The sequence below is a fragment of the Balaenoptera physalus genome (assembly GCF_965194825.1).
Source record: "Balaenoptera physalus genome assembly, chromosome: 6".
NCBI lineage: Eukaryota > Metazoa > Chordata > Mammalia > Artiodactyla > Balaenopteridae > Balaenoptera > Balaenoptera physalus.
The window spans coordinates 130,800,064-130,816,478 of NC_138885.1; the positions used below are offsets into that span (position 1 = coordinate 130,800,064).

The following is a 16,415-nucleotide window of genomic DNA, read 5'->3' on the forward strand; positions in this document are numbered from 1 at the left end:
CCTCCTTCAAAACGCCACCAAATCCACAACTGAGCTCCCAGAATTCTGTGCCATAATGATATCATTTGAGCCTGGAAACGCTTGAGGATCACTATGGTCATAAAACCATTTCAATATCATAAAACGTCTACTTTTAAGTAAATGTGAACCCTCCAAGAAAAACCTTAGCCTAATTCTACCAGATGCATTATAGATCGTTGCTGAATACAAGCCAATTAAAAGAGTAATAATCAGTAGACAATCTGCCAGAAGAGATAATGTGGATTACAATTCTGGCCAAGGGTTGGGCCCCAAGTAACCGATACGTATGACCAACAATGTACCATGAAAGAAAACCAATGACTATTATCAGCTTCTGTAATAACACAAAACAGTGAAATGAAATTCCAGTTCTGTAAATAGGTAGACCACTCCAGTTCTGTAAATAGGTAGACCAATCATGTACGACTTGATTATACAGGGGTGTCCTGTGCACCATTCAGAGAGCGTACTGTATAGCTCAAAATACACACTTTAGCCCAACACAAAAGTAATAATTATAACATATATGAAACATTCAAGTGACAATAATCTTGCTTATCCTCTTGTAATTGAGAGGAGTTATTTGGGGGATGATTTGAATAAACCAAGTCACTTATGAAGTCATTCTAAGAAATTTGAGTAAATGCCTTTTTTTTTTTTTACTTTGAATACATTTCCTTCAATAAGTGCAAGAATTTAAAAGCATTCCATGGTTGGGGACTTCCCTGGTGGCGCAGTGGTTAAGAATCTGCCTGCCAATGCAGGGGACACGGGTTTGATCCCTGGTCCGGGAAGATTCCACATGCCGCGGAACAACTAAGCCCATGCACCACAACAACTGAAGCCTGTGCGCCTAGAGCCCGAGCTCCGCAACAAGAGAAACCACCACAATGAGAAGCACGCGCATCGCAACGAAGAGTAGCCTCTGCTCGCTGCAACTAGAGAGAGCCCGCGTGCAGCAATGAAGACCCGACACAGCCAAAAGTAAATAAAATAAAATTAATTAATTAAAAAAAAATAAAAGCATTCCATGGGGGACTTCCCTGGTGGTCCAGTGGTTAAGACTCTGCGCTCCCAATGCAGGGGCCCTGGGTTCAATCCCTGGTTGGGAACTAAGATCCCGCATGCCACACAGAGCAGCCAAAATAAATAAATAAAATTAAAAAAAAAAAAAAAAAAAAGCATTCCATGGAACCAAAGGCTGTCTCAGAGTTCAGAGCTGGGTGGTCAATATGCATTTGATGCTACTGCTGCCCGTGATGTTTGTGTACGTGTGTGTTTCTTTTCTTTTTTAAAAAATTTTTTATTTATTTATTTAATTCATTTGGATGTGCTGGGTCTTAGTTGCGGCATGCATGATCTTCATTGCCGCATGCGGGATCTAGTTCCCTGACCAGGGATTGAACCCAGGCCCCTGAGGTTGGGAGCACAGAAAACCACTGGGAAACCAGGGAAGTCCCTACATGGGTGTTTCTAACCCTCTGAAAGGCATAATTTTAAACTAAGGGCTTTATCAAAGATCCCCAAATGCTCTTTGTTTACAGTAATCTTTGTGTCTCGCAATATTTTTTCACGGTGCAACTAGGTCAAAACAAATAACTAACAATTCTATTTATTAAGTAGTTAGGTCCAAACAACTTATTAAGTATTTATATCCTAACTTAGTAGCTGTCGTATTATTTTGGAAAAAGAAAAGCCACATAGATTGAAAGAAAAAAATATTTTTATTTCATTTATCATCACAGTGACTTACTAATGGAGTGTGTGTGCCTGTTGGGCACTGCACAGCTTCTCAAACCTGGAATCAGATTGGACACCACTCCCCTCATTTCCTGTTCACGTTGATTTTGAGCAGTGTACGACAGATGTCCCATATCACTGCATTTCCTTTAAAAACTAAAAGATCCTATGGCACCCCTGTGAACTTGCTGCAGTGCCCTGGGGTGCCTCAGTGTATGGCTTGGGAACCAAATATATTCACCAGATTTCTGCTTCTCAGTCCACTGTATTGCATCCCTCAGTTTATTCAAAGCTATGGTTGAAGCTGCTCAGTTTCAGACCAAATAAAAGCACCAAAAAGAACTGCTAAGCCATTTAATGTTTTCACTTTGAGGACCATTTTAACAGTGCATTTTGAATGCTGCAAAACAATTACCAGGTCACTAGCAAGAAATTCTAAAAATAAACTCGACAATACCCAGGAATTGGTGAGCAGATGCACATCCTGGGGCTCTCTCTGGTTGTGATGTGAAGGATAAATCACAAGGGGAGGCCATGCCATCAGCTGGACCGGCCCCAGATGGTTATAGGAACTGCGGCCGGGGTGGTAGGGATGGAGAACACAATGGGGGAGATGGTTATGAAGCTAAGTGAATAGGCCTCTGTCTACTGGATTGCGGAGCAGCCGGCCCTCCCCACTAACCTCTAGGAAGTTCTCATCTTTCCCCCACACCTGGGCAGATGCTTCTATCCAGCCTTTCCATCCAGGCCTGAGGGGTGGAGGAAAGCAAGGACATCAGCACTGGGCCTCTTTGCCCTGCTTCCTCCTCTCCATCCTTCGCAGGGTGGAAGGGGAGGCTGTCACTCCTCCCGCAAGGCAGGGCCTTCCCTGTCATACCCTGAGTCCTTTGTAGTATCAAGTGTGGCACATCTGGTTCCTACTTTGTTGATGATAGGTTAAGGGATTTAAAAAATCTTTTCCTTTGAGTAAATCCTGGCTTTCCAGCCTGTTGGCTTGCTGGGGACTCGTCAATCCTGTTTTGGGGTCAAAAGCTGAATGCTGACTTCTTTCCGTTTCTTCACCTCCTCATTTCAGACATGCTGCCCTTGCACTGTCCTGTTTTCTTCAGAGCACTGATTACTATCTGAAATTATCTGCTTTCTGTCTTCTCTCATTAGAATCTAATGGTAGGGACTTCACTCATCTTGTCCAACAAGTGTCTCCACCACTTATAACAGTGTCTGGTACATAAAAAGTGCTCAATAAATATGCATGCAGTGAATGTATAATGCTTAAAGAATTTGCACAAGTGGGAATTCCCTGGTGGTCCAGTGGTTGGGACTCTGAGCTTCCACCATAGGGGGCATGGCTTTGATCCCTGGGTGGGGAACTAAGATCCTGCATGCTGCGAGGTGCGGCCAAAAAAAAAAAAAAAAAAAAAAAGAAGAATTTACACAAGCATTTTCTCAATATATAATAGCTAAAAAAAAAAATCCCAAATCCACCAACAAACATTTTAGGGACAAGGCAGCTGGAAGAAAATGAAGAGCCTGCAAAGGGGCAAGGAGCAGACACTCAGCAAAGGGGCTCCCAGAGTCCCAGCAGATAAAGCAAGAAGGACTGGACGGGGGCAGTGGCTCAGTGGAGTTCACTGACGCCTCGAAGGAGAGGAAGCCACAGGCCAGAGCCACAAAGCCGTGGGTTGAGGAGTCAATGAGAGGTAGGGGGTGCAAAGAGTGAGTGGAGACAATTCCGAGAAGTTTGAATCTGTAGAGAAAGAAAAGGAGGGAGCAGGAGCTGAAGGCCATGCGGGATTGAAGGAAAGCCTTATTTATAAAAGTTTATTTTTTTTTAGGGCAACTTGAACATATTTTGTAGGCTGAGAGTTGAAGGATCCAGAGAAGAGAGGGCTTTCCTGATTTTTCTAGAACTGCATGTAATCTCTTCTTCCTTTAAATGCCCACCTTGTCCTTCTCTTATGGCAGGCACTTATAATTGCTCAACTAGGGACAAAGCTCAGGAAAGGCAGGCCTGTGCCTCACACGACATCTTACTGGTACACGTAACAGGCCTGTAAGTGTGGCCTGAATGTGGCTGGATCCTCTTTGGTAGACTGTGATTCCTCCACCCCCTCACGCCCAACCAGGGCCAGACTCAGCACACTGGCCAGTAACACAGATGGGAAGATGGACGAGATTGTTTACTCACATCACACAGGAAACCTTAACCAAAACTCTCTAAATAGAAATTTATGTTTGACAGATTCTCTAAGTTCTCCCAAGTCTTTCTCAAAGGCCATGCTGCCTGGGATTCTTCTGTCCTCTCCTCTGAAGACTCTAAAGTTTCTCTTGATTGCCCTGAGCAACTGAAAGCTTCCCCTCACTGGCACAGGTCAGAACTGGGACCACCCTTTGTTCCTTAAGCATGCTTGGAGATCTCAGTTTATCTTACGGCCACCAGTGTACACAGGTATGTCTCTAATATTCACTAAATGCCTCTACCAGTATTTCAAAATACGGTCCACAGAACACCTGTAGCAGAATCACTTGGGATGCTTCCATAGGCAGATTTCTGGGACCCACACATACTGAGTCAGAATCTCTGGGTGTGGGCAGGTGCCATAAATGTTTGAGAACCAGTGGCTGTACACTGTGCCAGGCCTGATCTGTATGCTTCTCCTTCCAATAACATCTTGTGGCCTTTGATATATCCACAAACCCTCCAGATTTTCAGGCATTTGGACCAGCACCCACCCTACAAGGGCTGACCTTAACCTACCTAGGGCCCTGGTCCCTGCAGCTCCCGTGTCCTCCCTCTCCTTTTGCCTGACTTCTTCCCTGGCCTGTACCACGTCCCTTTTCCTCCCACCATAGCATTCAGCCATCCTCCCCATCAGCTCAAATCCCACCCACGCTTGGAACCCCTTGATCAGTACTGTGCCTGAAGCACACGCTTCTTTTGCCTTGCTTGTTTCATGATAAAATGAGCAATACTGCCTGAGCACACGTGCCTGGAGAGATGGCAAGCTTCTGAGAACGACTGGACTACAATTCTTTCTGTTTTTCTCAGAGCGGCTAGCAAAGAAGGGTGTCCCTGACTGTTGGCCGGGTGAGTGAGTGGAGAAGGGCAGTGAAGGAGGTCTAAGCGGGTGGGGAAGCCTTCCCTGGGAAGTCCTTTCTCCATCAGAATGTATCCAGGCCCCTGACAGCCTTCCCTGATGGGACTCTGGGGAGAAGATATAGTCCAGGAAAAGGGAAGGAGACAGGTTCACTCTGAGAAAAGACATGGCAGTTTTGGAAAGCAAAAGAAAAGCTTGATTCACTTTTACCTTGTTTTTCTTTTTTTTAATCCAACCTTTGGTATTAAAAAATTAGCTTTTGAAGATAACAGATCTAATGTGAAGAATGGAGTCATCACTGAAAGACGGCAATAGTATACTAAAAATGTACTGCTTCTCCTCCCCACCCACATATGCAAACAGGCCCTTTGTGGTAACAGATGGAAGGAGAGCAGGAATCTAGGAGCAGGGGCTACACCAAGGAGAGCCCATCTCTTGGTGTATTTTCCCTCGTCTGGCCTCAGACCTTACTACCGGAGGAACCAGAAAACTTAATTGTTGGTATTTTATAAAGGACAGTGAAGGCTACCGGTAGCTCAGAGGTAAGTTCCTGAAAGAGAGCCCTTTTTAGTTTTCTCTCTATTGTCAGACTTGGAAGCACTGCAGATATAACTACTTCTCTGCCACATGGGCTTCCTCTGACCACTGGTTTTAAGGCCTCTCAGCATCCCACCCCATCCTGGATGCCTTCCCATTGTTCTCCAGTTGAGTTTAGGGAGATCTTTTCTTCATTTTGTAACTTCTAGTTTCTCATTTAGGAATAAGAGTCCTTACTCTACCAACTTAGAACTTCTAACCTTTCTGGAAATCTCTTGAACAAATGCACATTATAAAAGAAGGGAAAAAGTTAAAAACAGTACAAACAAGCAGAGGGTGCATGTATGTTGTGGAAGAGAACCACGAAATATCACATCTAAAAGACAAATGTCAAGGTCATGGGTCTTGCTCAGGTATGTTGTACCTTCTTGGAAAGCAGCAACTGAAGCACTCAGGAACCACAAGATCTATCAGTCGATCTCTGGAGTAAAATATAGCTGTGATCCTACGGTCTGGTCTGTTAAATGTCTTTCTTCCCATCATGGAGCCAGGTTCACATTCCAAAAAAAGGAGAGATGAAAGCAATGCCATGCTAAAGACATAGGAATATTTTAATTCATATGTTTTAATTCACTATGTAACAATAATATCACAGTCTATTTTACAAGTTAAATGTATGAGAATGTATGAAATAGAAATGGTAGGAAAAAACTAAACGTGGGTCAGGAACTTGAATTTTTCCAAAACCAGGGGTCAAAGGAAGATGTGTTGCCTGCAGGGCCCAAGAAGGAGGCAGGGAGGGTGACGGGAACAGCTTGTGGTATGTGTTTGTCCCCATGTCTACTCCACGGAGCTGAGGCATGCCCTCTGCCCTGGTCTGGGATTGGGAGTTTAATCTGGTCAGTTGAAGATGGTGGCTTGAGAGAAAAAAGCCATCAGGTTACCTACACAGAGCTGGTCCCCTGGTGGCCGCAGGTGGGTTTTGCCGTAGAGGGAATTAGGGCTGGAAGTGTCAAAAATCAAATGTATAGATGAAAAAAGTAGACAGTTTCCTCCTTCCCCCTAAAAAAATGAATTCTTGAAATGCACACATATTCTTCTCTCAAACGTAGAAAAGTCTCACTCTGGATGTGCTTACAAGAAGATCGTCGTCAAAAAACTTTGTCTCTATGATAACATTTCCACTATAAGTAAGAAGAGAGGGCGAAAGAGTGAGCGTGTTAGACAACAGATCTCATTTCCACAAAGTGGTTTCAATCTGGGTTTGCTGGGCCTGTGGACATGCACTCACCTATAACCTTGGTTTGGGGATATTAAAATCTATGTCCATATGGGGTTAGATGTCTAACATTGACATTTAACTTATGTGACTAGGTAGGTCTTCTTCAAGTTCAGAAATCATAAGAGGGAGCATGTCTTAATCCACAGTATACCTAAGGCCCTTAGAGTGCTATGCACACAGGGGTGCCTATAAATATGACTGACTTTCTGATTCACATGGAAACCTGCAGATGTATCTTTTCCTACATAACTTACTCTGGTGGACAGCTGTGGGTTGGCCTGTCCTGCATCTATTCTCCTCACTTTGGGTAACAGCACTCTGTTCTTCTCTTGGGGAACCACCCTATCTCCAGTCCATGGGTCAACCAAGTGGCCCCGCCCTCGCCTGGCAAAGGGGTGGGCACAGGATGTAATTTGGGCCAATCAGACTCTCTTCCCTGAGCAAGATCCTTCCCACAGCTGCTCCTTGAGGAAACCATCCACAGTTCCTGCCACCTGCATCTTTCGAGTTTCTCAGGTCTCAGCCCTACCCTTTCAACACTGTCCTGTAAGCCAGAGTCAGTTTCTATGGCTTATGGCTTAAGAACCCCAAACAATACACCTGTATTGTATACAGTGTGCAATTTCATTTTTCTTGGTGGTTATCTCAGTGTTTCCAAATCAAACTACTCTTGTACTGAGTTAAAGGCAACAGTGGTACTACTTTGGGGTTCTAAAAAGTAAGACATAACTTAAATAACCTAAATATGTTATCACAGACTTAGTGGTGTTAATACCTGAAAGAAATCAGGCCTGGCCAAGAATAAGTCAAATAATGGTTAACAAAATCTAAAAAATGCCCTTCTACATATGACACTGTACTTTCCCAGGGTAATTAATATCCAGCAGATATCTTCTTGCTAGTAATTAATTATAAAATAGGTAAATAAGGAACTCAAGATCTGACTGGTTGATGGAATATAAAAATACCTACTATTATACAAATTAAAAATCTATTCAAGACTTATAACATAAATAACCTCTATTTACAAATTCAATGTGGCTTTCATAAAGGACCTGTTTAAAGAGATGATCCAATATTGCACAATTATCTGTGTGAATAATTTGTTACTAGGCAATACTGCTAAAACTTCTAAAAGACTAAAATCTTTTCCCAAGAGAAAAATGGTAGGTAGGCAGTTATTGACTGACTTTTGGGGACAAAGGACAAACTAATTATTCTTTGAGCAGGAAGCATATCTATTAAAATTGTAAGCTAGTCTCTGAAAAACTATAACCAAACATTATCCTCTAAAACAGAATTAGGACTTTGCCAGATTCCACTGAAGGCCATTCAAACAAAGTACAGAGTACCAGAAGTTTGATAGTAAGGAAAGGGAGCAAATTAGCATAGACTTAATATATATTATATGCCAGTTTCCTTCCATATCATCTCATTTTATCCTCACTATACCTCTGTGAGAGAGAATTATTAATTCTACATTTAGAGAGGAGGAGAATAAGGCCCAGAGAGGTAAAGTACATTGTCCAAGATTACACAGCTAGTCAGGGTTAATCAGGAATTTAGTCTAAAGGTTTAATCTGAAGTTTTTAATTCTTTTCATTCTATCACACTGTCTTTTTCACATGACAAAAGTCAGTAAGCTGTAACTTCGGATACCCCTGGATACTCTTTTACCCTTCTTCTCAACCTAGATTGCCTGCCTGTTGAACGGGACCACGAGTCCCACGTGCCTGGAATTCCTGCTTCTAGACACCTCCACAGTTCCTGCGGCCCGCTCACTCACGTTAGCACGCTGGCTGGCATCATCTGGGACTCGGGCGCTGCCTCTATCAGGGACTGCCAGGTGTTTGTGGAGTTAGGGATCACAAAGCCAAACTCGAAGAACCATTCTGAAGGAAGAAGGAAAAGCAGGTGAGCTGGCGCCCTGGGCAGAGTCTCAGGGCTCCATGTCCCCATCCTTTAGAGCAAGTCTCTTCCTACCCCAAGACCCACCACTGAAGCCATCAGAAACTTCCCAGGCCAGAGGCACAAGAAAGGACATGGAAGCCCCCTTCAGGCTGTCCCCTGAACCACACTAGAGGCCTGCTCCCTATGCTCTGGGATCTAAAGGACTAGGACCAGCAATATTTTCTTAGAAGTAGGCTGGATGTAAATTATATAAATGGAAGTACAGAATAGGCCTTTTCACTTGGAATTTCAGCTCTAAGACACATATGTACACTCTTAGACTTCATGGTAAAAACTCAATGCAGAGTGGCCTTGCCAGTCAAATCTGTACAAGACTGTATGGAGAGCACTGTACCAGGCCTTAACCAGCAGCTTCCTTGTGACCATGTTATAATACCACGCCAGTGACAAAGCAGGCACCAACCTCAGGCCCTCCAGGGTCAGTAACCCTTCTGTTGGGCTCAGAGCCCCTGTAGTTGCCAGCTTTGTTTTTGCTTCTTTTCGCCAGGGCTCCCCAATCTGCCAGGGTGTAGGAACCCTATCACAAACTGAGTTGCAAAATAAATGTTATCAAAGCAGTGCTTTAGTTCACTGGGTCCTGACTTCTGTCCCTGTCCAGATTTTGTCCCTAAGCCCAGATTTCAGGCATGTTGGCAGCAGAATACCTTCTAGGCACTGCCCTTTGAAGTAAACTTTTTGTTCCAGGCGGAATTTTTCCATTTGCTCTGCTGAAGAGAAGTTCAATTCTCGAGACACTGCCTTGCACTTGAGGATTTTCTTGGGAACACGGGCTGGTAAAGAAAAAGAAATATTGAAAGCATTTCTGGGAGCTTCTTAGAGATGATTTAGAGCGTATATTATCTATGTTAAATTTCATAAAATGCCTTGGTAACAGAATTACACTTTAATTAAAGGCAGAGGTCCCAAACTGGTCCAGTGCATTTGACTGAAAGATCTTCAAGGAACAACAGATTTAGTGCATCTAAAGGCCTTACCCAGATCCTCTTATCAGGAAAGGGGCTGAATGGGAACCTTCTTTCTATTCTGTTCCCTTGGTTTTTCTTTTATTTCAAGGAGATAAAAACACAAATTTTCTTTCAGAAAAAAGTTGAGATCTTACTTTGTATATTTGGGTATGTTCTAATGCTAAAATTTCAGCACGAAGTGGGTTTGGGGAAGTAGGAGAAAGAAACATAAGAAAGAAACTAGACATCTCAGCACCACGTGGACTGACGTGCTATGCCTGCAGAGGCCCATCCCCTGGTGGGTCTCCATTAACTCAGTTCCCTGATGCCTAGGCCTGCTCTGCGTCATCAGCCCTGTGCAGACAAAGGGTGGAAAGTACCTTCATGCTCCACTCCAGGGACTGACAGGTCTTCTGTTCCTTGCCAGAGTATCTTCCCTGTCTCAGCATCCCGAAGGTTCATCCAATTTCTGATCAATATATTAAGGAAAAACAAGGCACTGAAGTGACTCCTACTTTGTACTCTAGGTGTTTCAGATTTGCTCCTATCAACTCTGGTTTATTTTTTAGCAAGTTGGCCTAACTGCTAAGTGCCAAGAAAGCAAATAAGAATGTGTAGGAGAGGGATTTCCCTGGTGGTTCAGTGGTTAAGACTTCATGTTTCCAATGCAGGGGGCCCGGGTTTGATCTCTGGTCAGGGAACTAGATCCCGCATGCTGCAACTAAGAGCCTGCATGCCGCAACTAAATATCCCGCATGCGGCAATGAAGGTCCTGCATGCCGCAACTAAGACCCGGCACAGCCAAATAAATAAATTAAAAAGAAAAAAAAAAGAAGAATGTGTAGGAGAGTACAAAAGGCATTTAAAGGAAAAAGCAGAGACCCAGGGGAGATATTTTTGTCTACAACATGAGAACTCAGAGACTGTACACATCTAGAAATTGCAAGAAAGAGGCAGAAAATGAACAGTGCAAAATTTAAAATTTTCCAACAGAATATGACCAGCCAAGATAAAAGACCTAAAGAAACAGATATGAGAGAAATTCCAGTAAATGACTCAGGCAGATTGCCCTACAGCGAAGATCACAGTCCATAAGCTTGACTCACAAGTCCAGACCTCTCACGTAGCTTTTTAGTGGCCTGCTCTTAAATATGAGAAGATAACCAAGGATCACTAGAAACTCAAGAAAGCATTTACTATGAAAGACAGACCAAAACAAAGAGGAAAAAAAAGCAACTTAGAGGAAAAAAAGGCTACAGAGGAAGATACAAACTTTTAAAAATGAGCATTAAAAACAAACACAAAAACAACCAGCAAAACATAATCCTTACAGGGACTTCCCTGCTGGTCCAGTGGTAAAGAATCCACCTTACAATGCAGGGGACATGGGTTCGATCCCTGGTCAGGGAACTAACATCCCACATGCTGCGGGGCAACTAAGCCCGTGTGCCACAACTACTGAGCTCATGCACCTCAACTAGAGAGCCCGAGTGCCACAAACTACACAGCCTGAGTGCCACACACTACAGAGCCCATGTGCCCTGGAACCCACACACCACAACTACAGAGCCCATGTGCCCTGGAGCCCATGCACCACAACTAAAGAGAAGCCCGTGCACCGCAACAAAAGATCCCGCATGCCTCAACGAAGATCCCGTGTGCCACAACTAAGACCCGAAACAGCCAAAAATAAAATAAATAAAAAATAAATAAATCTTAAAAAAACATAATCCTTATATATACTGTACTAAAAATTGTATACCATTGAATTTTGTGTATCTTAGGTGATTTTTCTTTGGCTCAAGGTTAAAACTTTTGAGACTGGTCAACTGATAATCTCTTTCAGTCAGAAAATGCCTTCTAACTTACATATTTATATTTTCTTGTTTCTGTATTGCTCATCATACAATAAATGCATCAACAATACCAATTAAATAAAAAAAGTATGTTCAGAGGACAAAAAAACCTCTAGGAAAATATACATTTTGATAGCAGAACCAAACAACGCCACGCAAGGGTTGGAAGGCAAAGTTGAGAGATTATTTCAGAAAGAAAAAGAAAAAGACTACAAGGATAGAAAACAGGAGAGTAAAGATGCAAAAACTTGACATCAGTACAACAGGTCCAACATCTAACTAGCAGGAATTTGAGAAAGAACAGAAAACACCAAGGAGAGGAAGTCATCAGACAAACGAATTCAAGAAAAAGTCCAGCAAGGGCCCAAGTCACATCATTGTGAACTTGCAGAACATCAAGGTTAAAGAGAAGCTTCCAGAGGGAAAATAAGTTGTTACGCAAAGGGTCAAAATCAGAATGAATGAGACTTTTCAACAGGGACTCTGGAGGACAGAAAAAAATGGAGCAGTGCCTTTAAAATTCTCAAGGAAATGATTCCTAAAACTAAAAAAACCTTTACTTTCTCAAGAAACGAACGGTAACATGCTCCTTCAAAATGACAGGGAAGACCAAGGAAGAGGATGACACTGAATCGAGGAAGCAAGGGATCTAAAACAAGAGACAGGTAAAGGGGTCCTTAGAGTGATGTTGAAGGAGACCCCAAGACAATAGCTCCTTAGCAGGCCTGGAGGGTGACTGGTCCAGGGTCCAGACAGGAGCAAGTCAGAACACTTAGGAAGAGATTTCCTTTTAAGAAGATGAAATTTGGACTTCCCTGGTGGCACAGTGGTTAAGAATCTGCCTGCCAATGCAGGGGACATGGGTTCGATCCCTGGTCTGGGAAGATCCACATGCCACGAAGCAACTAAGCCCGTGCGCCACAACTACTGAGCCTGTGCTCTAGAGCCCGCGAGCCACAACTACTGAGCCCGCGTTGCTGCAACTACTGAAGCCCGCATGTCTAGAGCCCATGCTCCGCAACAAGAGAAGCCACTGCAATGAGAAGCCCACGCACTGCAACGAAGAGTAGCCCCCACTCGCCGCAACTAGAGAAAGCCCGCGCGCAGCAACGAAAACCCAATGCAGCCAAAAAAAAAAAAAAAAAAATTAAAAGAAGATGAAATTAAAAATAAAGACGAAATTCATAGAATATCTAATGTGTTTATATGGAAAGAGGATTTATTCAGTTAGGGGAGATTTGGAGGTCACATTAGTGAGAAGTATAGAAAATTGAAGCAAATGAATTAAAAAACCAAGACAATTATTAACATCAGGGAAAAATCAAAGGTGGTACTGGGAGAAAGTAGTAGTCACAGTACACTACATGGCTTCATTGCAAACAGTGTTGATGTAGTGATAATAAAAAGACAGGCTATGGATCCAATACAATTATCCTGGGAGGATGGGGGAAGGAGAAGAGAGTGTGTGTGATTAAGCGTAAAGTGTGGAGAAAGAACAAAACTCATTTCCATCATGGGAAGTTGATAAATAATGCCCAAAACGGAAACATTAAGACATAACCACAGTGTGCTATTTAGAAATATCAAGATAAATACCAAATAAATCAGCTAGAAAGAATTGAAAATAGTTTTCTCTGGGGAGTAGAAAATAGGAATGGGAGCACATGGAATGCTGTTCTTCATTAGACACTGGGTAGAACTATGACTCTAACTGATGTACACACACAACTTTGATAAAAACTAAATTTAAAAAGATAGTCCCAAGTTTTTTTGTTTTTGTTTTTAAAAACAATGAACAAATCATTAAAGGAAAATGAAATTAATATTCTCCATGCATGCTGGCTGAGCCTGAGAAAGATGGTTAATATTTATAAAGACACTGGGCTTCAGATAGATACAGTTTACATGCCTTTTTTTTTTTTTTTTTTTTTGCTGTCTAGCAACCAAACCTTCCCAACCAGCACCCTGCAGCCTCCTTTCCCCCATGGGAGGCAGTGACTGCTTTGCACTACAGCAACTAGAAGATCCAGATCCTTCTCTCCTGGTCATGGTGCAGCTGGGGGCAAGCACGTGAGCTAGGCTTGGACACCTGGGGCCCTGAAGCTGTAGTCACAGAAGGATTTGAGGAAAAGTCAGCATTTCTTCAGGGTGGGGCAGCAGGTAGTGCCAACCCCACCTTTTCTGCAGTGCTCCCCCTGTTCCTCCAACTGCAGTCAGTTCTGAAAGCACCAGAGAGCCTTTGAGGGCCTTTCCCATTGTTTGGTAGCTTGCAGTGAGGAACCCTGAACAACACAGTTGATTAGCACCATTACGTACATAATGGTACTACATTTAACCCTCTGGAGAGATTCCTTCTAAGTTTTGTTGCTATATAAAAAAAGTCACAAAAGAGAACCAAGGGTTATCCAGTAGGGTGCCTTGAATGTGACGGGTACCCTAAGCTTCCTATGCCCTTGGTCTGTCTGGGCACTGTCCCCCGACATGAACCCACCATTGCTTTGAAGTTGTGTTGGTTGTGCTACTCTCCTCTCCATGTGTGTAATCCTAACAAACTCACCTTGTGTGCTCATTGTATTGCTGAATACTGCTGCTCTGCTGTACCTACGTGGTTTTCTCTCCTCTGTTTCATATTTCTACACTCCACTTTTTTTTAACAACTGAATCCAAAAGCAAGTCAAAAGTATCCATACTTGCTTAGGCCATCTCTTACAATTCTAATTACTACACATATTCTTACCCATTCTAGAGTCTCCATATATTAAGAGAAAGCTTCCCCAACTGGAGAAATAAAACAACAGCTACTACTGCTCTAGCAAGTCCACGCTGAGTGCTGATCTAAACAGAACTGCCTTAGACATTTAAGCCCAAGGTTTTCAGAAGACACAGTACTTATTCAACCTGCTGTGTACACGTTTTTTATTCTTTTTCTACAGATAGTCTCTTATGTACAAATACAGCCACACTGGACACCAAATTTTCTTAAATTAAATAACAGAACTAAAATTACTTCTAAAGTTCCAGGCTCACATGCAAGTAGGACATTCCAGCAAAACTACTGCAAGAAAAGCCTTGGGGGCTTCCCTGGTGGCACAGTGGTTAAGAATCTGCCTGCCAATGCAGGGGACACAGGTTCAAGCCCTGGTCTGGGAAGATCCCACATGCCGCAGAGCAACTAGGCCCGTGAGCCACAATTACTGAGCCTGCGCGTCTGGAGCCCGTGCTCCGCAACAAGAGAGGCCGCGATAGTGAGAGGCCCGCGAACCGCGATGAAGAGTGGCCCCCACTTGCCACAACTAGAGAAAGCCCTCGCACAGAAACGAAGACCCAACACAGCCAAAAATAAATAAAATTAAAAAAAAAAAAAAAAGAAAAGCCTTGGGGAAGGGGTTCTCCCCACAAAGCAACAGATGGATCAGACCTAGTAGCTTCTACAAAAAGCATTACTACCCCTGGCCCAGGTCAGCAAAGAAAAGCCTAGGACCAGGACTTACTCTTCAATCTGTTAGGGGATGAAAAGAAAACAGCCTCAAATTAGAGTATTCTCTCTGATAGTTAGTGGATAGTGAATTTAAGTTTCCTATATTTTATAACAAGGGAGAGAGGCTGCTAAAAACACATGTTTTGTCTAATATAAGCATCTCTTCTCTTTATAAATAATCAGATTAAGGACTTAATTATCTTTTTGGGAAATATAGTAAAAAAAAAAAAATCTTTGGCCAATTCAACAATTAGGCAGCTCCTGCATGTACCCTAATCAGACACGTGGTCTGGTATGATTTAGGTGCAGTCCAGTGCAGGAGCTGGGGACAGACCTGAGGCAGAGAAGGCAGTCGGCAGGTGGTGGTGGAGTGGGAAGGGAAGGTGTGAGGATTGGAAGAAACCAGTTAGATGAGTGGGGTACTAGGTAAATAGACACTATCTATTAGTGTCTACATCATGTACTTCATTTCATAATCCTAACAAAAACCTATGAGATTTCAGCTTCAGTAAATAATACAACATTAGGGAAATACAACAGAGCTCTATCCAGTGATGCTGGGATGGAGGCTACTTAGAGCCCCTCCAAGTTCTGTGATTTTAGGAGTGAAAAGGAAGGCTCTTAGTTCATGATAGAGATGCAGTCATTTGGCAACAGCTTTCTACATCATAAAAATACAAATCCATGATAGCCTATCAGTAAAAAGAAATAAAAATTACTGAGGTAAGTGTCTTAAAATAATAACAATGTGAAAAATTGGTCCACAGAAGAGGAAGCATATTTGGCTAAAAATGTTGGAAATGAAAGGCAAGCTCTGAGGACTGATCATCATCCTGCTGAGAACATTTTTAACAGCTTTTTGCCAACCAGAGTTTTAAAAGAAAAAGAGCCTGAGTTTTAAGACTCAAAGGTCAAGTCACTTCCAGTCTTGAGAGAGGAGAGGATTAGGTGGACAAGCTTTAAGGAGGGGGGGCTGGAGGACTATTTATAAATACCACCTTCTGGGTCAGCCAGGTCTTTTCTCATTTAAAAGCTCCCTGGTGATTTATATGCAGGATGAGCACAAAGGAATGCTCGTTACTAAGGGAGCCTCTGCTTGGAAGAGAGCTGTCCCTGGTAGCTGCTATTCGGAACTAGGCAGGCAAAAGAAGCACTCATACGTAAAAGTAAGAGCAGCTTAAAAATAAGCTTCAGAGCAAAAGCAATAGTTTGTAAAGTATCAAGCCTTAGAAAGGTAACAAAGGAAAGAAACTGAGACAAACATTATGGAAGAATGAGAGACACTTGGCTCAACACGTGGTCTGGTATGATTTAGGTGCAGTCCAGCGCAGGAGCTGGGGACAGACCTGAGATAGAGAAGGCAGTCGGGAGGTGGTGGTGGAGTGGGAAGGGAAGGTGTGGGGATTGGCAGAAACCAGTTAGATGAGTGGGGTACTAGGTAAATTTCCTTGAGAGATGTGTATGCAGGAACTGGGATAAAAAGATTTA

General features: G+C 43.0%; 1 protein-coding gene across 4 annotated transcripts in view; it reads right to left on the reverse strand.

Annotated features, from left to right (window-relative positions):
* Positions 1-6,003: 6,003 nt before the first annotated feature.
* PDE6D (phosphodiesterase 6D) overlaps positions 6,004-16,415 on the reverse strand; it is a 50,316-nt gene continuing 39,904 nt past the window's right edge. For all 4 annotated transcript variants that reach the window (XM_082466193.1, XM_082466194.1, XM_082466196.1 and 1 more), the window contains 4 exons: positions 9,974-10,062; positions 9,294-9,419; positions 8,465-8,570; positions 6,004-6,580 (listed from right to left, as the gene is read on the reverse strand). In XM_082466193.1, coding sequence (XP_082322319.1) covers positions 6,499-6,580; positions 8,465-8,570; positions 9,294-9,419; positions 9,974-10,062 — 403 coding nt within the window. In that variant the 3' untranslated portion in view covers positions 6,004-6,498. The remainder of the gene's footprint in view (positions 6,581-8,464; positions 8,571-9,293; positions 9,420-9,973; positions 10,063-16,415) is intronic.